We start from the raw sequence: 19765 nt of genomic DNA, 5'->3' as shown, positions 1-19765 counted from the left end.
AAACGCCCCTAGCAACGGGGAAGGTCCCGAGCGGCGGGAAACGCCCCCTAGCAACCAATCTGACCAATGACCGCCCCTAGCAACGGGGAACCGCCCCCGTCAACCGCCAAAGATGCCCCAATCTGCAGCGTGACGTCACATAATGACGTCAACCCCCCTCAACAACACACACACACACAAAAATTGGAGGAGGACGCGGCCTAAGCGGCCTTTATTGGGGATGGGGCGCCCGTAAGCCCCAGGTCCGTGGAGAAGAGGTCCGTGACGGCGTTGATCCCAGAATGACGGGTGAGGACTCACTCCCGCTTCTTGTAGTCCTCGAGGTGCGCCAGGACCCAGGCGGCGGGGCCCAGGCAGGTGACAAACATGGCGACCAGGCCCACGACGCTCTCCTGAGGGCACATCGGCAGTCAAAAACCCTTTCTCCAAGGTCACCCCCCTCCCCGAGCCGTCCCCCAGAGCTCACCGCGGTGCCCAGGGGATGCTGGGGCGGCCCCGAAACGATCCCACGCGGGGCCGGACCGGGCCGGACGGCGGAGCGGAGAAAAGACCGGGCGAAGCGTCCGAGGAGCGACATGCCAGCAACGACCTGAGCGATGCGGAAGTGCAGCCGCACTTCCGGCGGAAGGAGGGAGGTGGGAACAAGGAAAGATCTTGCGCTGCTATTGGTTGATAGGAACCGCTCCCTCAAAGCGCTCATTGGACAGAGCCCTGGGGGCCACGCCCCCTCAGCAAACCACGGTCCCTATCGCCCCGGAGGGCCGAGCGGCGCGGTGCACGCCGGGAGGTTTCTTTCATTACTCGGGGCCGCGCGCGCGGGGGATGCTGGGAAACGTAGTCCGATAGCACAAACTCTACTGTCTTTATTTGTAACATACAAACCAGAGCGGCCAAAACCGAGAAAAAACAGGCAAAATCGTTCTTTAAATCCCCAAAGTGAGAGCCCCACCCCAAAGCACGTGGGCGGAGGGGTGCTAAGGGTCACCCTATGACGGTGAATACTACCTGAAGGCCCCCAAAACACGGAGGTGACAAACAGGGGAACGCAGCCAGGCTGGCTGAGCCCAATTTTGGGTGAAGATACGATGGATTTGGGTGTAGGGGCTCAATGGCAGCAGGTACCGCAGTGCCCACCAGCAGGGAGTTGGTGACCGTCACCGAATTTCGTCCTCCGGCTCAGGACCTCATAGGAGCAGTCGTCCCCACAGCAGCCTGAGACACTGGGTGAGGAATCATCGATGTCAAACCTGGAGGAAAAGGTGCAGGAGGTCAGCAGAGGTTCTGCATCACCCCCCTGGGCAGCTGTGGCCTTCTGGTGTGGGGGAAAGGAGGGGGTGGAGGTGGGGGAGTTTGGATTGAGGGAGAGGAGCGCTCGCGCGAGGAGATCAGAGGGGCAAAAACACCAAAGGGGGGTAAAACCCGAGGCCATGGGGTGAAAAGAGGGCTCAAAGATCCCTAGAAGGGGGTTAAAAAGCATCTGGAAGGGGAAAAATGGGCTTAAAATCAATCTCCATTATGTCAAAACAGAAAGAGGCTCTAAAAAGCCTCGATGGAAAAAAAAAAATGGGGAGCTAAGAAACAGGAATAAAAAAAACAAACTGAAGCCTGAAGAATAAAAGGCTTCTTTCCGCTGGAAAGAAATAAGCAGAAGTAAAATGGGTCCCAAAAATGGTCCTGGAAGCACCCAGAAGAGATGAAATCCAACCCCAGTTATGGGCCAAAGCACCTCAGCAGAGAGGGGCAAAAAGCGACAACAAAAGTAATAAAATCTCCCACTAAAAATGGCCTTTAGAGCAAACAAAAAAATGCCCCAAAACAGCAAAGAGTTCAGAAACCTCACTAAAATAAAAAAAAAAGTTAAAAAACCTCACCGAAAAGGGGCAAAAAAAAACCAACAATCCCAAGAAACAGAGGAAAGTCCTCCGTTAAAAGGGCTAAAAGCCCTCAGAACAACAAAAAAAGTCCTGGAAAAAATAAACAACAAATAATTAAGCAGCAAAAGGTTGAAAATCTTCACTTGAAAAGGGTTAGGAAAAAAAAAAAACCCAACAATTCAAGAATAAAAAAAAATAATATTCACTAAAAGCGATGCTTCGAACCGCAGAAAAGACCCGAAACCCCACCGAAACGGCTTAAAATCCCTCAACTGACCAAAACGGTGTCAAAAAAACAACCAAAAAATTGAACGGAGGAGTTGTAAAAAGCCCCAAATCTGCCTCAAAACCGCAGCAGGGGGGGCCCCCACGCACCCACCTCTCTTGGCTGCCGGCCCTGTGCCCGCCTGCCCCGGCCCACGCCCTCACGTCGCCAGCGCGCTGCAAGACAGACGTGGGGACACCACGTTATGGGAAGGGGAAAACGGGGTGAAAAGCAGTGATTTTGGGGGTTTTTTTTTTGGTTTTTTTGTTTTTTTGGTGATGCTTACTGCAACGCTTCTCGGAAGAACTGATAGGCGCCGTGGTTGTGCTTGAAAACTGTCAGCATCACTTTCTTCATCTGCGTGCTGCGAGGATGCGGTTAGAAGGAAGAATGGTGATGAAAAGATCTGGTTTTCAGCCCAAAAAATGAGCGTGGGGTGAGCTGCTCCCACCCTAAAAATAAGCCCAGTCCATCCTTACCTATTGGCCACCAGCTGTAGGATCTGCAGGAGGAACTTGCCCAGCCCTTTCCGTCGCACTTGGCTCTCCAGCTGCACTTCGTAGCTGTGGGGAACAGCCCAGCTGTTGTTTTTTTGGGGGTGAAATCACATCATTTTGGGCTACGTGGAGCAGCTCCATCCCGGCTCTACCTACCAGTACAGAACCTCATCTCCACACTCGACGTCAAAGCGGAAATGGGAAAAGGCAACAGGGCGGGCGCCGGGCTCACGTGCAATCAGGAACCAGGCGCGCTCATCTGTCAGCTCATCCCTTTTCTCCCTGTCCTTCCATCCCCATTCGCTCTGTTCATACCTGCAAGGAGACCGTGGGGCCCTGAGGTATCCATCCTCGAGTTTTTTTTGGGGTGAAATCTTTGGGTTTTGGGTACGCTTACAGAGTCTGCATGTTGGTTTTGGTCAGTTCGAACGCCCAGTCAACCGTGGCTCGTTCCAGGCTGGAGACACGTTTGCATTCGATGGAAACGTTGAGGCTGTGGGAGGAGGGAGAAGGTTGGAGCTGGGGGGCCCCCCTGTTGCTGGATGGGGGGAGGGGGGGCACTGGGAAAGGACCAGGGGGGAGCTGGAGACACTGGGAAGAAACTGGGTGGGCTTCAAGAGGTCTGAGGGAAACACTGGGAGAAGATAAGGGGATGAAGGTGAACACTGTGAAGCAACTGGGAAGGGGATTAGAAGGGCTTAAAGGGGGCTGGGGGGAGAGGGGGGAGAGGATCAGGAGGCAACTGGGAGACACTGGGAGGGAACTGGAGTGGCTTGAGGGCTCTCACCCGTTGCGATCGTATTTCTTGAAGACTGGAAAGGCTTCGAGGGGATCTTCCAGCTGCAAGCAGAGGGAAAAAAAGCAAAGAGCTGCCCCAGAAATAGGTTGGGGAGGGGGGGGAGGAAAAGCAAGAGCGGCCCACGCTGCCACAATGGGCATCTCACCCCCACCCACACCCTGTTTTCAGCCAGTTTTCACCCTAAGGATGCTTACTTTGTTGGCAGCCTCCACCTTGGCGCAGACAGCAGCCATGGCTGCGCGCTCCTCCAGGCGTTTCTGCTTCTTCTCCTTGGCTTTGCTCGATTTCCTCTGAGCAAGAAAAGGGAAAATTCGTTAGGATTATGCTTTATTAAGCTGAAGAAACCCTACCTCCATCCAATAGAATTCTTTCTGCTATGCAAAAAACAGCAACCAAGCAGCCCAGCAGAGGAAAAACGAGCAAAACCCACAGAGCACGGGAGATTTGTCCTTGCAGACAAAGTGATTTTGCAGGGGAAATAACATTTTAAAAGATGGGGAGGAGAATGAAAGAGGAAAGCCCAGATGGGGAGGAGGGCAGAGAATGAAAGAGGAAAGCCCAGAGTGCCAACAACCCCATCGAAGGCTCTGAACACGTTGAATTTCAGCAGCAAATTGGATTCCTGGGTTTCATCTCCACCAAAACAAGACTGGAAAAGCCCCAAAGGAAAACTGCACGCTGTGCTGTGTGGGGGGGGGGAGGTCAGCCCCACGTCGCCCCACATTTTGGGGGTGGGAGGAAGGGAGGGGGGGGGTTCTGGTGCAAACTGAGCTCGTGGCCAGCTGGGATAGAAGCTCCACAACCACCAATATGGGTTAATTTTGGGGGCAGAGGGGATGCTTTCCTCCAATATCTGGAGATTTGCCTTCATGGCCAGCTTGGCGCTGCCCCCAAACCCCACACAGGGCCCCAAAACTGCCCCCAAATAACCCCATAATCACCCCAAACACCCAGACCTCCATACAGGGCCCATAACCACCCCAAATAACCCCATAACTGCCCCCAAGAACCCCAAGCCTCCAAACAAGACCCCATAACTGCCCCCAAACCTCCACACAGAGCCCCATAACCACGCCAAATAACCCCATAACTGCCCCCAAACCTCCACACAGAGCCCCATAACCACCCCAAATAACCCCATAATGGCCCCCAAACACCCAGACCTCCACACAGGGCCCATAACCACCCTAAATAACCCCATAACTGCCCCCAAACCTCCACACAGGGCCCCATAACCACCCCAAATAACCCCATAACTGCCCCCAAACACCCAAACCTCCACACAGGGCCCCATAACCACCCCAAATAACCCCATAACTGCCTCCAAACCTCCACACAGGGCCCCATAACTGTCCCCCCAAGGGCCCTATAAGCTCCATGCAAGACCCCATAACTGCCCCCAAATAACCCCATAATCGCCCCCAAAAGCCCAGACCTCCACACAGGACCCATAACCACCCCAAATAACCCCATAACCACCCCCAAACAGTCAGACCTCCACACAGGGCCCCATAACTGCCCCCAAATAACCCCATAACTACTCCCAAACTCCCATAATCTCCACACAGGGCCCCATAATTGCCCCCCCAGGGGCCCTATAAGGTCCATACAAGACCCCATAACTGCCCCCAAATAACCCCATAACTACCCCCAAACACCCAGACCTCCACACAGGGCCCCATAACCACCCCAAATAACCCCATAACTGTCTCCAAACCTCCACACAGGGCCCCATAACTGCCCCCCCAAGGGCCCTATAAGTTCCATACAAGACCCCATAACCGCCCCCAAATGCCCAGACCTCCACACAGGGCCCCATAACCACCCCAAATATCCCCATAACTGCCCCCAAACCTCCACACAGGGCCCCATAACCACCCCAAATAACCCCATAACCACCCCCAAACACTGAGACCTCCACACAGGGCCCCATAACTGCCCCCAAATAACCCCATAACTACTCCCAAACTCCTACAATCTCCACACAGGGCCCCATAAGTTCCATACAAGACCCCATAACTGCCCTCAAATAACCCCATAACCACCCCCAAACGCCCAGACCTCCACACAGGGCCCCATAACCACCCCAAATAACCCCATAACTGCCCCCAAACCTCCACACAGGGCCCCATAACTGCCCCACAAACAACCCCATAATCACCACCAAATGGCCTCATAACTGCCCCCCAAACAACCCCATAACTGCCCCCAAACCCCCATAACCTCCACACAGGACCCCATAACTGCCCCCAAACCTCCACACAGGGCCCCATAGCCACCCCAAATAACCCCATAACCACCCCAAGGGCCCCAAACACCCAGACCTCCACACAGGACCCCATAACCACCCCAAATAACCCCATAACCACCCCCAAACACTCAGACCTCCACACAGGGCCCCATAACTGCCCCCAAATAACCCCATAACAGCCCCCAAACTCCCATAACCTCCACACAGGGCCCCCAACCCCCCCCCAAGGCCTCCATTTACTCCCAGAAGGCCCTAAAAACACTCAGCTAATCCCCAAAGCCCTCAGCCCCCCCCCACAGACGCCCCCAAACGGCCCACGCTGCCCCAACTCCCCCCCCAAAGGCCCCAATTCACCCCCGAGAAGCTCCCGACCCCACGCAGCTCCCCCAGATCCCCTTGGAAAAGGCCCCAAATCCCTCAAGCCCTCCTTTAAAGCCGCCCCGCTCACCCCCATTGCGACAGCTCCTCACGGCGCGGGGGCGCGCGGCCCACTGCGAAAGTGCTGCCGGGAGCGCGCCGTATATATAGGGGGGGGAGGAGCGACCCAGCACAATGCGCCTGCGCAAACCTTCGCCCCGCCCATCCGCGCAGGCGCGCTGAGGTGGATTTGTGACGTCATGGCCGCCGTGAAGGCGGGGGCGGGGCTAACGGCCGTGCGCGTGGCGGCGGTTTCGGGCGCGAAGGCAGGCGGGCGCTGATTGGCTGAGAGCGCGGAGGGCGGGAAGGCGGCGCGGCCACGCCCTTCGCTGTGGGGAGCTGAGCCTGGGTCCGCCCCACAGCGCGCGGCTGCCCCATAGCCACCCTATAGCCCCCCATAGCCGCCCTATAGCCACCCCAGAGCCGCCCCACAGTGGTAGAAGGATCCATCCCCCGTGCTCCACGGCGCCCCATAGCGGTGAGTGGGGAGAAATGGGGTGTGGGGAGGGAGGTAGGCCCTCGTGGTGGGGGCGAGGAGGTTTGGGATGAGGGAGTGGGCCCTGGGGGACTCCTTCTGCCCTAAAGCAGCTCCACGTGCCCCTGACTGCCCTATATGGGCCCCTGCCTGCCCTATATGAGCCTTTGACTGCCCTATGGGTCACTACAAGCCCCATGGGCCCCTAACTGCCCTATATGGTCCCCATCTGCCCTATGGACCCCTAACTGCCCTATATGGCCCCTAACTGCCCTATGGACCCATAACTGCTTTATATGGATCCCTATCTGCCCTATGGACCCGCAACTGCCTTATATGGACCCCCTAACTATATTATATGGGTCCCTATCTGCCCTACATAAATCCTTGCCTGCCCTAGAAATGGGCCCCCCCCATCTGCCCTATATATAGGCCCCCTATCTGCCCTATATGGTCCCCATCTGCCCTACATGAATCTCTGTGTGCCCTATATATGGATCCCTCTATCTGTCCTATATATGGATCCTTCTGTTTGCTCTATATATTGGCCCCCCATCTGCCGTACATGGGCTCCTAAATACCCTATACGGGTCCCTATCCTATGGTCCCAGCACTGCTATGGGGTGAATGTGGGGCTGGGACCCCCTGTGTTCCCCCATTCGTGTTCCCTTATCTCACCTTGTCCCCACATCCCCCTCTGTGCTCACACCCCCCATGTCAGCGCCATGTTGTCCCTATGCGTCCCTACATCCTCACCAAGGATGTCACCATATCCCCACATCTCCCTGCCCCCCATATTATTTACCCCCCCCACGTTCCCAGTGCCCCCATATCCACCCCCATGTCCCCATATCCACCCCAATGTCCTCACATCCCCCGTGCCCCCACATCCACCCCCATGTCCCCACATTCACCCCCATGTCCTTACATCCCCCGTGTCCCCATATCCACCCCCATGTCCCCATATCCACTCCTCCTGTGTCCCCATATCCCCCGTGCCCCCACATCCACCCCAATGTCACCATATCCCCAGTGTCCCCATATCCACCCCTGTGTCCCTACATCCCCCATGTCCCCATATACACCCCAATGTCCTCACATCCCCAATGCCCCCATATCCACCTCAATGCGCCCCCGTGTCCCCATATCCACCCCCATGTCCCCATATCCACCCCTGTGTCCCCATATCCCCAATGCCTCCATATCCACCCCCACGTCCCCACATCCTCCAAGCCTTCCATATCCCCTCCCCAATGTCCCCATATCCCCCCCAGTGTCCCCATGTCCCCAGTGTCCCCATATCCACCCCCGTGTCCCTACATCCCCCATGTCCCCATATACACCCCAGTGTCCTCACATGCCCCATGTCCCCACATCCCCCCCCATGTCCCCACATCCACCATGCCCCATATCCACTCCCACGTCCATACATCCCCCATGTCCCCATATCCTTCTCCATGCCCCCATATCCACCCCCATGTCCCCACGTTCCCTGTGTCCCCATATCCACTCCTATGCCCTCATATCCATCCCTGTATCCACCCCTATGCCCCCATATCCACCCCTATGCCCCCATATCCACCCCAGTGTCCCCATATCCACCCCAGTGTCCCCATATCCACCCCTATGCTCTCATACCCACCTCCATATCCACCCCAATGACCCCATATCCACCCCTATGCCCTCATATCCACCCCCATATCCACCCCAATGTCCCCATATCCACCCCAATGTCCCCATATTCACCCCTATGCCCTCATACCCACCCCCATATCCACCCCTATGCCCCCATATCCACACCACTGTCCCCATATCCACCCCCATATCCACCCCAATGTCCCCATATCCACCCCAATGTCCCCATATCCACCCCTATGCCCTCATACCCACCCCCATATCCACCCCTATGCCCCCATATCCACCCCACTGTCCCCATATCCACCCCCATATCCACCCCAGTGTCCCCATATCCACCCCAGTGTCCCCATATCCACCCCTATGTCCCCATATCCACCCCACTGTCCCCATATCCACCCCTATGCTCTCATACCCACCTCCATATCCACCCCAATGACCCCATATCCACCCCTATGCCCTCATACCCACCCCCATATCCACCCCAATGACCCCATATCCACCCCTATGTTCTCATATCCACCCCCATATCCACCCCTATGCCCCCATATCCACCCCAATGTCCCCATATCCACCCCAATGTCCCCTCATACCCACCCCCATATCCACCCCTATGCGCCCATATCCACCCCTATGCGCCCATATCCACCCCACTGTCCCCATATCCACCCCCATATCCACCCCTATGCGCCCATATCCACCCCAATGTCCCCATATCCACCCCTATGCCCTCATACCCACCCCCATATCCACCCCACTGTCCCCATATCCACCCCCATATCCACCCCAATGTCCCCATATCCACCCCTATGCCCTCATATCCACCCCCATATCCACCCCAGTGCCCCCACATCCCCCGTGTCCACATCCCCCCATTCTCCCCACATCCCCCCGTCCCCCCCACCCCGTGACATCCCCACTTCCCCCCCTCCCATCCTCAACTCCCCCCCCCAGCCCCGTTACCCCCCCGTGCCCCGTGCTGCCGGCGGAGGGCTACGCCAGGGGGCCGTGCTGAGGCCGGGGGAGCTGGAACTACTTTGGCACCGGCAGGCGGCGGGAGCAGCAGCGGCGCTTTGTGTGGCCGCGGGACCCCCACCTTCCCCCCTTTATTTCTCCTATTCGGGGCTCCCCCCTTGCAATTCCCACCCCCCCCTCCCCCCCCAACACTCTCTCAATTTGTGGGGCAGCGCCGTGAAGGGACAGCCGGCTTTTCCCCCCCCCCTCCTCTCTCCCCCCTCCCAGCGCGATGCCCTCAGTGATGGAGAAGCCCTCCGGGATTCTCTCCCGGAGCAGAGCCAAGGCGGGGGTGAGCGGCCCCCCCTCAGAGGATGAGGGCAGCGAGGAGGAGCAGACGCACGGTGAGTGCCCCCCCCCCTCCTCCACCACCCCCCCGGATCAGAGCATGGAGGGGGGGGGGGGGGGTGGGGTGTGTAGGGGGGGGTGATTGAGGGGGGGGGGGGGAACAAAAGCCCTCGGCCCCATTGTCCCCGAGCGCCGCGTGGGCACAGACCGCCGGCTTTGTTCCCTGCTGCTGCCCCCCCCCCCCCCCCCCCAATCTTAATTAACCCCCCCCCCCGGTGTTAATTGCAGACAGCATGATCCGCGTGGGTGCCGACTACCAGGCGGTGATCCCCGACTGCAAGCCAGGTAGGGCTGTTGGGGGGGGGGGGGTTGGGGTTGGGAGGGCTGGGGGAGAGGGAGGGGGGAGAAGCACATTTTGGGGTCTTCACACCCCCCCCCCTCCCATCCCAAAATGTCACTGCAGAGAGCCCCGCACGCTACAGCAACAAGGAGCTGAAGGGGATGCTGGTGTGGGCCCCCAACCAGCGCGTGTCTGATGCCAAGTGTGAGTGCAGGCCCCCCCCCCCCACGGGACAGCCCCACGGTGGGGGGAGGAGGGTCTGGGGGGGTGGGATGTGGGGACGCCCCTCACTTTGCACCCCCCCCCCCGCAGTGGATAAATACATCGCCATGGCCAAGGACAAACATGGCTACAACATCGAGCAGGTAGCAGAGCGGCGCTGGGGGGCTGCCCCACACCCCCACATAGCCCACCCCCCCCCACCCTACAGCCCCCCACCCTACAGCTCCCCAAACCCCCCACACCTCCCTAATTCCTCACAGCCCCCCACAACTCCCCAAACCCCCACACCCCCCCAAACCCCACAGCCCCCCACAGCTCCCAACCCCCCCCACAGCCCTCCACACCTCCCCACCCCCCATCCCAGACCCCCCCACCTCCCCACATCTCCCCATACCCCACATTCCCCCCACCCCCACCATTCCCCACACCCCAACACCCCCCTACACCTCCTCACACCTCCCCACCCCCCCGTAATCTACAGCCTCCCATACCCCACACCCCCCACCCCCCCCACCTCCCCAACCCCCCATACCCCACACCCCCCACAGCTTCCCACACCTCTCCCCACCTCCCCACAGCTCCCCAAACCCCCCCACACTCCCCCAAACCCCACACACGCCACAACCCCCACAAGCCCCCACACCTCCCCACACCCCCCCACACCTTCCCACTCCCCATACCCCACACTCCCCCCACAACCCCCCACAGTTTCCCACACCTCTCCCCACCCCCCATACCCCACACCCCACAGCTCCCCACAGCCCCCCCACACCTCTCCACCCCCCCAAACCCCACAGTTCCCCAAACCCTCCACACCCCCCTGCACCTTCCCACACCCCACAGCTCCCCAAACCCCCCTACACCCCCCCCCACACCCCATACCTCACACCCCCCCCAGCTTCCCACACCACTCCCCACCTCTCCACCCCCCCATACCCCACACCCCACACCCCCCACCTCTCCACCCCCCCATACCCCACACCCCACACCTCCCCCATACCCACAGCATCCCACACCCCCCTGTGTGCCCCCCCTGTGTTCCCCCCCCGTGTGCCCCCCCAGGCCCTGGGGATGCTGCTGTGGCACAAACACGATGTGGAAAAGTCTCTGGCTGACCTGGCCAACTTCACTCCGTTCCCTGACGAATGGTCGGTGGAGGACAAGGTGCTTTTCGAGCAGGCCTTCAGCTTCCACGGCAAGAGCTTCGCCCGCATACAGCAGATGGTGCGGACCCCCCCCCACAGCTGCCCCTCCCGACCCCACTTTTAGGGCTGCCTTTCCTCCCCCTCCCCCCACTCCAGACCCACTGTTGCCCCCCATCCCCACCCATACAGCCCGGACCCCCCCATCCCACCCAAACAAACCCATACACCCCCAAACCCCCCCAACCAAACCCAGACTCCCCAAATCTCCCCATAGATCCCTCTACCTACCCAAACCCAAATCAGTGATGCTCCACAGTCCCCCATGACCCCATCCTGTGCCCCCCAGACCCCCCCATAACCCCCTCCCGTGCCCCCCAGACTCCCCATGACCCCATGTGACCACCAGCCCCCTCCAATGAAGCCTCCATGACCCCCAGCACCCATAATGACCTCTCCCTGTGACCCCCCCATGCCCATCCAGCCCCCCCAATGACCTCTCTGTGTCCCCCAGCTCCCATGTGACCCCCCAGTGAACCCTGGGCTCCCCAAGCCCCCCCAGTGATCCCCTTCCATGCCCCCCAGCCCCCAATTGACCCCCCATGAACCCGTGCCCCCCAGCTTCCCTATGACCCCCCCCATAACCCTCCTGTGCCGCCCCCCATGACCCCCACCCAGTCCCCCCAGTGACCTCCCCATATTCCCCCCGGCCCCCCATGACCCCCTGCCATACCTCCTGCCCCCCATGACCCCCTGCCGTGCCCCCCAGCTCCCCCCCAATGATCCCCTGCCATGCTCCCCAGCTTCCCCATGACCCCCCCATGAGCCTCCATTGCCCCTCAGCTCTCCTATGACCTCCCCAGCCTCTCCATGACCCCCTGCCATGCCCCCCAGCCCCCCATGACCCCCCCCTTGCCCCCCAGCCCCCTCAATGACCACCTGCCATGCCCCCCAGCCCCCCCAATGACCCTCTGCCGTGCTCCCCAGCCCCCCCCATGACTTCCCTGTGCCCCCCCAGCCCCCCCATGTTCCCCCCATGACCCTCCCATGTGACCCCCAGTGAACCCCTGGGCCCCCCAAGCCCCCCTAATGATCCCCTTCCATGCTCCCCAGCCCCCAATTGACTCCCCATGAACCCTTGTGCCCCCCATGACCCCCACCCAGCCCCCCCAGTGACCTCTCTGTGCCCCCCCAACCCCGCCAATGACCCTTTGCTGTGCTCCCCAGCCCCCCCATGACTTTCTTGTGCCCCCAGCTTCTCCATGACCCCCCCATGACCCCCCCTTGCCCCCCAGCTCCCCTGTGACCCCCCATGAACCTCTGTGCCCCCCAGCCCCCCATGACCCCCACCCATCCCCCCCAGTGACCTCCCAGTGACCTCCCCGTGCCCCCCCATCCCCCAAATGACCCCTTGCTGTGCCCCCAGCCCCCCCCATGACCCTCCCATGCCCCCCAGCTCCCCTGTGACCCCCTAGTGACCCCCCCCTACCCCCCGGCTGTGCCCCCCAGCTCCTCCATGACCCCCTCCTGGCTCCCCTGTGCCACCAATCCCCCCCAGTGATCTCCCCGTGCTCCCCCCCCCCAACCCCCCCCAATGACCCCTTGCTGTGCTCCCCAGCCTCCCCTATAACTTCCCCGTGCCCCCCAGCCCCCCCATTACCCCCCTGTGACCCCCCCATGCCCCCCAGCTCCCCGACAAGCTGATTCCCAGCCTGGTGAAGTATTATTACTCCTGGAAGAAAACACGGAGCCGCACCAGCGTGATGGACCGCCAGGCCCGGCGTCTGCTGGGCCGCAAGGAGCGTGATGACAGGTGCCCCCCCCCGCCCCCCAACACATCCCCAAATCCCCCCCACACCCCCTCTTACCTTCTCCCCCCTCCCCCCCACCCCCCCCTGAATTTCACAGCAACGATGAGCTGGATGAACCTCGCCTCGCCAACGAGGGCGAAGCGGAGGCGATCGACCCCAAAAAGGAGACGTTTCACCCCAAAAACGGTGCCGGGGGGGGGCGGAAGGAGGTGCAGTACCGTCATCACCCCCCCAGGCAAAGGAGGAGACCCCCCCGGGGGATGCATCTGAGCCGGGAGGACGTGGAGGGGGTCAGCGCCAACCCCGAGCTGGGGGCTGCGGCGCTGAGGCAGCTGGACTGCCAGCTGGTGGCCCTCAAACGGCAGGTGGGGGGGGGGCTTATGTGGGGGGTGGGCGGGGCGTGGGGGGGTCACAAAATGGGGAGCAGAGGGGTGTAAGTGGGAGGGGGAGTTCCTATATTGAATGGGGGAGCTGTAAACGAGGATGGGGGGGAAGTGGGGTGGGTGCAGGGAATGAGGAAAGGGCTGTGCCCAAAGTTGGGGGAGGTCCTGAATTAGAGGGGGGGTCCTGAAGTTGGGGGGAGGGTGGGGGTTGAATCTGGGGGGGGGGTGCTGTATTAGAGAGGTGGGGGTTCTGAGTTAGGGGTGGGTCCTGAATTAGAGGAGGGGTCCTGAATTAAGGAGGGGATGCTGAAGTTAGGGGAGGGGTCTTGAATTAGGGGGTCTTGAATTAGAGGGAGGAGTCCTGAATTAAAAGAGGGGTCCTGAATTAGGGTGGGGGTACTGAAGTTAGAGGGGGGTCCTCAGTTAGGGAGGGAATCCTGAATTTGGGGAGGGGTCTTGAATTAGAGAGGGGGTCTTGAATTAGAAGGGGGGGGCCTGAAGTTAGGGTAGGGAGGGTCTTGAGTTGGAGAGGGGGTCTTGAATTAGAAGGGGGGGTCCTGAAGTTAGGGTAGGGAGGGTCCTGAATTAGAGGAGGGGGTCCTGAAGTTAGAGGGGGGGTCCTGAATTAGAGGAGGGATCCTGAATTAGAGGGGAGGGGGGCTCCTGAATTAGAGAGGTGGGTCTTGAAGTTAGGGGAGGGGTCCTGGATTAGAGAAGGGGTCCTGAATTAGAGGGGGGGTCCTGAAGTTAGGGTTGGGAGGGGTCTTGAATTGGAGAGGGGGTCTTGAATTAGAGGAGGGGTACTGAGCTGGGGGGGGGGTCCTGAATTAGAGGAGGGGGTCCTTAATTAGGGAGGGAGTTCTGAAGTTAGAGGGGGTGGGTCCTGAATTAGAGGGGGAGGTCCTGAATTACAGGAGGGGGTCTTGAATTAGAGGAGAGGTTCTGAGTTAGAGGGAGGGGGGTCCTGAGTTAGAGAGGGATCCTGAATTAGAGAGGGGGTCCTGAATTTGGGGGGAAGGGGGGGTCCTGAAGTCAGAGGGGGGGCTGTAAGAGACAGAAGGGACTCCGGGGTTGGGATGCAGTCGTCAGCCCCTTTGGGACATAAAGGGGAGGACCGGGAATGGGGTCTGCTGTGCTGCAATGGGGGGATGTGGGTTGAGGTGTGGGGGTGCAGACGGGCAGCGCTGCAACGTGGGGGTCCCTGGGGGGGGGGTCAGGCTCTGCCCCCCGGGGGTCCCATCCTGCCCCACCCCCCTGACCCCACGGCTGCTCCCTGCAGGTGCAGCGCATCAAGCAGCTGAGCTGCGGGCTGCGGCAGGCGCTGGAGGGCGGCGTGGAGGGGCTGCGGCCCCCAGAGGTGGGTGGGGGTCTGTGGGTACTCCGTGTCACCCCACTGTGTCCCTCTGTGTCCCATCATGTCCCTCTGAGTCCCATTGTGTCCCATTGCATCCCTCTGAGTCCCATTGTGCCCCATTGCATCCCTCTGAGTCCCATTGTGTCCCGTTGCATCCCTGTATCCCTCTGTGTCCCATTGCATCCTTCTGTGTCCCATCATGTCTCTTTATGTCCCTCTGTGTCCCATCGTATCCCATTGCATCCCTCTGTGTCCCATCATGTCCCATCATATCCCTCTGTGTCCCAGTGTCCCATCACGTCCCTCTGTGTCCCAGTGTCCCACTGAATCCCTCTGTGTCCCATTGTGTCCCATTGCATCCTTCTGTGTCCCATCGTGTCCCTTTATGTCCCTCTGTGTCCCATTGCATCCCATTGCATGCCTCTGTGTCCCACTGTGTCCCATCATGTCCCATCTTGTCCTTCTGTATCCCAGTGTCCCATTGAATCCCTCTGTGTCCCATCATGTCCCTCTGTGTCCCATTGTGTCCCATCCTGTCCCTCTGTGTTCCATTGTGTCCCATCATGTCCCATCTTGTCCCTCTGTGTCCCATATGTCCCTCTGTGTCCCAGTGTCCCACTGAATCCCTGTGTCCCATCATATCCCATTGCATCCCTCTGAGTCCCACTGTGTCCCATTGCATCCCTGTATCCCATTGTGTCCCATTGAATCCTTCTGTGTCCCATCGTGTCCTATTTCATTCCTCTGTGTCCCGTTGCATCCCTGTGTCCTATTGTGTTCCATCGTGTCCCATTGTATCCCATTGTGTCCCATCATGCCCCTCTATGTCCCTTTGTGACCCATCGTGTCCCATCATGTCCCGCTTTGTCCCATTGCATCCCATTATGTCCCACTGTGTCCCATTACACCGTGTGCCACTGGATGCTGCTGTGTCCCCCCATGACCCCACACACCCCCCGTGTCCCGATGTCCCCCCATGTCCCGATATCCCCCTGTATCACACAGCGCTGTGCAACCCCCCCACCCCCCACTCTCTTCCCCCCTCCCCTCCCCGCAGACCCCCGCCAAGTTCAGCTCCCGGTGGACCACGGAGGAGCAGCTGCTGGCCGTGCAGGGTGAGAGCACAGAGCGAGGGGTGACCGGCAGCGCGGGGGGGGGGGGGTTACGGCCACGTGGGTGCCGTGCTGACAGCGCGGTCTTTCGCAGCGCTGCGCCGTTACGGCCGCGACTTCCCGGCGGTGGCGGCGCTGCTGGGCACCAAAACCGCCGCCCAGGTGCGGGGCTTCGTGGGCAGCGCACGGCGTCGCTTCGGTTTGGACCGAGCGCTGCGGGAATGGGAGGCGGAGCGCGGCGGCGGCGCCGCCCCCCCGGAGGAGGAAGAGGAGGAGGAGGACGCGGAGGAAGAGGAGGAGGAGGTGCGGATCACGGCCGTGACGGCCCCGCGCGTCCCCGCGTCCCCCCCGCAACCCCCCCCTCCGCCGCTGCGCCCCGCTCTGCCTCCCGGCCCGGTGCCGCCGCCCCCCCCGGGGCTGCCCCGCCCCCCGCCCCCCCTGCAGCCCGGCCGCGCGCTTCCGCCGCGTCACGCCCCGCCCCCTTTGGTGCGGCCGGGTCGCGCCCCGCCCCTTTGAGCCCGGCCACGCCCCCTCTCGCGGGACGATCCGCTTCCGGAGGCTGCGCTCTTCAGTCGAGCGCCGCCTGCCGACTTGGAGGACTGCGGCTCCCAGCGAACGGACGCCGCTGGGAGGGGAGGAGGGGGAGGAACGGGGGGGCTGCGGCCGCGTTTGCAATAAAGGTATTTTAGTAGAGAGACGCGAGCGGCGCGCCGGGGGTCACTGCGGACGCCGGGTCGAACCGAGGGCTCTTTCTGGAAAGGTTTTAATCTAGAACCTGGAAAATCTACAGTTGGCGCTGAAGGGGGTGTGCGCGGCGGTGCTGCCCCTCTACAGCCCCTTTCCCCCCCCCCCCCCAACCCCCCCGGGGCAGCAGCACCCATGGGTGCCCCCCGAGGATGAAATCAGCACCCTCCCCCACCCCCACGCACCCCCCCAGCTGCACCACAGCCCTGGGTGGGGGAGGGGGAGTTCAGCAGGTCAAAGGGAGCGACGCCTCACCCCCCCCTCTTCCCCGGGGGTGGGTGGAGGGAGGGGACGGCCCCGGCCGCTGCCGAGCTCCCCGCCATCCCCCCCTGCAGGACCCTTCCTGAGTGAGGGGCGGGGGCGGCCCCCCGGTAACCCCCCGGAAATGGGCCGGCAGCCTCACGACCCGGGGAGGGCACAGGAACCCCCAGGGGAAAGGGGGGGGGAATCTCCCCACGTCCCCATAAGGCCACAGGACAGCCCCGGAGGGAGCGAGGGCGGCCCCGAGGACGTCCCCACAGGGCAGAGGACGATTTCCCCGTGTCCCCACCGCGGGGCTCCGGGACAGCCCCAAAACGCCCCATAAGGCCCCACATCCCCACATAAGGCTCTGGGCCGTACCTGGGACACGAGGGGGTCCCGGTGTCCCTACAAGGCAGCGGGGCGGCCGGGCGGTCCAGGTGCCTCTGTAAGGCCACAACGGCCGCCCCGGTGGACCCGGCAGACGGAGGACGGGCACCTCATCCCCGTAAGGCTCCGAGTTGTCCCCCACGGTCATCCCGGATCTCCCCCGGCAGCTTCGGGGTCTCACCGCAGGTCCTGGGTCCGTCCCCGCAACCCCGAATCGTCCCCACGTCCATCCCTGCAGCTCCTCAGGGTCGGGGGGGGGGACTCAATCCGTTTTTATGCTCACGGTGTCTCCCCCCCCACCCCAACCCCGGGCTCAGGGGCTGCCGCTCACAGCTTCAACTCGTTGGCCACCTTAGAAGCGATGTTCTTAAAGGCCATGGAAGTGCCGGCGATGCGTTTGAAGCGGACGCCGTTGAGGGAAAGGCGAGGAAGTTTACAAACTTCCATTTCCCATTGCACGAAGGAATCGTGGCCAGGAGCTCCGTGGGCGCAGAGAAGAACGAAACGCTCCTGCAGCTCGCAGCGGCAGCTGTTGGCGTCCAGCACTTTGCGGATCTCACGCATCATCTCGCCCGGTTCCAACGCGCTCGTCGTCTTCATGCTCCAAGTGAAACGCAGTGAGCGTGGCTTCGCCTCCCGGCCTTCCTCCCGTTCTTTTTCCACTCCCACCGGCGGCCTTGGGGGGGGGGGGGAACGGGGGTGTGATGATGTATAAAAATGGGGGTTTACGGGTGGGAAAATTATGGGGGTGTGAGGCTGGGGGGGGGGGGTTCAGCACAAGGCTCACCGCAGCGTCTCCACGCGTTCCTTGCTCTCAGGCTCATGCGGGTTCCTTGAGAAACAGAAGGGGCAGAGATCAGGCTTGGGAGGGGGGGGATGCAGCCCCCTCCTCTTCCTCCTCCTCCCCCGTAATGGACAGACAGGACAGGGACAGGGGGACACGGGGACATGCGGGGCTGAGGGGGGGCTGGGAGGGGGTGGGGAGGAGGCGCCTACCTTCTGGCAAACCTGAAAGACAGATTTCTACAAAGACAAACAGAAAGAAGGTGGCGTTGGGGGGCGGCGCTGGGGGGCTGGGGGAGCCACCCCCTCCCCGCAATGGGGTCACCCCACCTCTCCCCCCCCCCCCCAGACTGCCCCCGAGTCTCCCAGAAGGAGGTGGGATCAGCACAGGGAGGGGACAATGGGGGATCAGCACAGGGAGGGGACAATGGGGGACACAGAGGGAACACGAGCTGAAGGGGGGGGAGGGAGGAGAGGAGTGGGCTGTGAGGACAGTGAGGGACATAGGATGAAGGAAGGGGACATGGGACAAGAGGAGAGGACACAGGGGTACGTGGAGAGTCCCAAGGGAACACGGAAGAGAAGTAAACAAGGGGGGAGACATGGGGAGGGAACACAGAACAGTAGGGAGAAGGAGGAGCAACAGGGGGACACAGGAGTAGAATGGGGACAAAGGGGACATGGAAAGGACAAAGGGGGACCCTGGGGTGGGGACAGCGGTGGCATAAATGGGGGGATGATGACCAGAGGAGCACAGAGGCACCACAGGCAGCCTTGGAGTGGGGATGAAGGGGACACGGAGGGGACAAAGGGGGACACAGAGGGGACAAAGGGGGACACAGAGGGGACAAAGGGGGACACAGAGGGGACAAAGGGGGACACAGAGGGGACAAAGGGGGACCCTGGGTGGGGACAACGGTGGCACAAATGGGGGATGAAGACAAGAGGAGCACAGAGGCACCACAGGCAGCCTTGGAGTGGGGATGAAGGGGCACAGAGGGGATGTGGGGGACACAGAGGGGACAAAGGGGGACCCTGGGTGGGGACAACGGTGGCATAAATGGGGGATGATGACAAGAGGAGCACAGAGGCACCACAGGCAGCCTTGGAGCGGGGATGAAGCAGACACAGAGGGGATGTGGGGAACCCTGGGGTGGTGACAGAGGGAGAACACAGAGGGGACGTAGGGAACACGGAGGAGCCACAGATGGACCCCGGAACGGAGCCGACGGGGGGGGGGGGGACACAGAAGGAAGAGACGGAAGGAAGAGGAGGAGCCAGGCGCTCACCTGCGCACGAACTTGGAGGTGAACTTGCTGAAGAGGCTGGCTGATGGCCCGCGGCGGCCCTGGCTGGCACCCGAGGGGGAGGCGGGGGGCACGGCGTAGGGCAGGGGGGCCTGGTCCCGGGCCTGCCTCAGCTGCCCGGCGTGGAAGGTGCTGCGGCTGGAAACGCCGCGTGGGAAACTGGGCCGCTCGCACAACCCCTGGCTGATGTTGTGTGCGGAGGGCGAAGCCACGGGAACCCGCGTTGGAGCCGCGCTGCGGGGAGACAGAGATGGATGTTATTTGGGTTGGGGGTGAGGGGGGGGCTGTGAGGTCAATTCGGGGCGATTTGGGGAGAAGCTTGTGGCACTGACACACCGTGACGACCCCAATAGGAGCTCAGAGACGGGCAGGGGGTGGGATGCTGCCACCCCGTGACACCCCATAGACATGCAGGGGACGCC

At 61.3% G+C, this 19765-nt stretch overlaps 3 protein-coding genes across 11 annotated transcripts in view; 1 reads left to right on the top strand and 2 right to left on the bottom strand.

Moving 5' to 3' along the window:
• Positions 1 to 183: 183 nt before the first annotated feature.
• NAA40 (N-alpha-acetyltransferase 40, NatD catalytic subunit) lies at positions 184 to 6265 on the bottom strand. 2 transcript variants are annotated; one of them, XM_031609581.2, is made up of 9 exons: positions 6135 to 6265; positions 3630 to 3725; positions 3424 to 3476; positions 3034 to 3129; positions 2793 to 2951; positions 2619 to 2702; positions 2426 to 2503; positions 467 to 1247; positions 184 to 392 (listed from the first exon to the last, which is right to left on the bottom strand). In XM_031609581.2, the coding sequence occupies exons 1-8, from the start codon at positions 6138 to 6140 to the stop codon at positions 1106 to 1108; spliced, it is 714 nt and encodes a 237-aa protein (XP_031465441.1). In that variant the 5' UTR covers positions 6141 to 6265; the 3' UTR covers positions 184 to 392; positions 467 to 1105. The 2 variants fall into 2 exon arrangements, with proteins under 2 accessions (XP_031465441.1, XP_031465442.1); XM_031609582.2 differs by lacking the exon at positions 184 to 392 and adding an exon at positions 2254 to 2315 and having other exon boundaries at positions 1108 to 1247.
• A 78-nt stretch (positions 6266 to 6343) lies between these two features.
• RCOR2 (REST corepressor 2) lies at positions 6344 to 16640 on the top strand. Of its 2 annotated transcripts, XM_090129759.1 has the most exons (12): positions 6344 to 6581; positions 9456 to 9571; positions 9804 to 9860; positions 9979 to 10059; positions 10168 to 10220; positions 11140 to 11301; positions 12908 to 13032; positions 13128 to 13395; positions 14693 to 14770; positions 15825 to 15882; positions 15974 to 16182; positions 16569 to 16640. In XM_090129759.1, exons 2-12 carry the CDS (start codon positions 9460 to 9462, stop codon positions 16569 to 16571), a joined length of 1206 nt encoding a protein of 401 aa, XP_089985885.1. In that variant the 5' UTR covers positions 6344 to 6581; positions 9456 to 9459; the 3' UTR covers positions 16572 to 16640. The 2 variants fall into 2 exon arrangements, with proteins under 2 accessions (XP_089985885.1, XP_089985884.1); XM_090129758.1 differs by having other exon boundaries at positions 15974 to 16570.
• The window catches only part of MARK2 (microtubule affinity regulating kinase 2), a 25863-nt gene continuing 22724 nt past the window's right edge, over positions 16627 to 19765 (bottom strand). For 5 of the 7 annotated variants that reach the window (XM_090129757.1, XM_090129755.1, XM_090129756.1 and 2 more), the window contains 4 exons: positions 19326 to 19577; positions 18250 to 18276; positions 18041 to 18085; positions 16627 to 17929 (listed from right to left, as the gene is read on the bottom strand). In XM_090129757.1, the coding sequence (XP_089985883.1) occupies positions 17581 to 17929; positions 18041 to 18085; positions 18250 to 18276; positions 19326 to 19577 (673 nt within the window). In that variant the 3' untranslated portion in view covers positions 16627 to 17580. The remainder of the gene's footprint in view (positions 17930 to 18040; positions 18086 to 18249; positions 18277 to 19325; positions 19578 to 19765) is intronic. The other 2 variants (XM_090129754.1, XM_090129752.1) reach the window with 1 other exon arrangement.

This window comes from Phasianus colchicus, chromosome 37 (genome assembly GCF_987193195.1).
Source record: "Phasianus colchicus chromosome 37, bPhaCol1.hap1.1, whole genome shotgun sequence".
Taxonomy (NCBI): Eukaryota; Metazoa; Chordata; class Aves; order Galliformes; family Phasianidae; genus Phasianus; species Phasianus colchicus.
The sequence above is the reverse complement of the archived record's forward strand: the minus strand, read 5'-3'. Positions and strand labels throughout refer to the sequence as shown.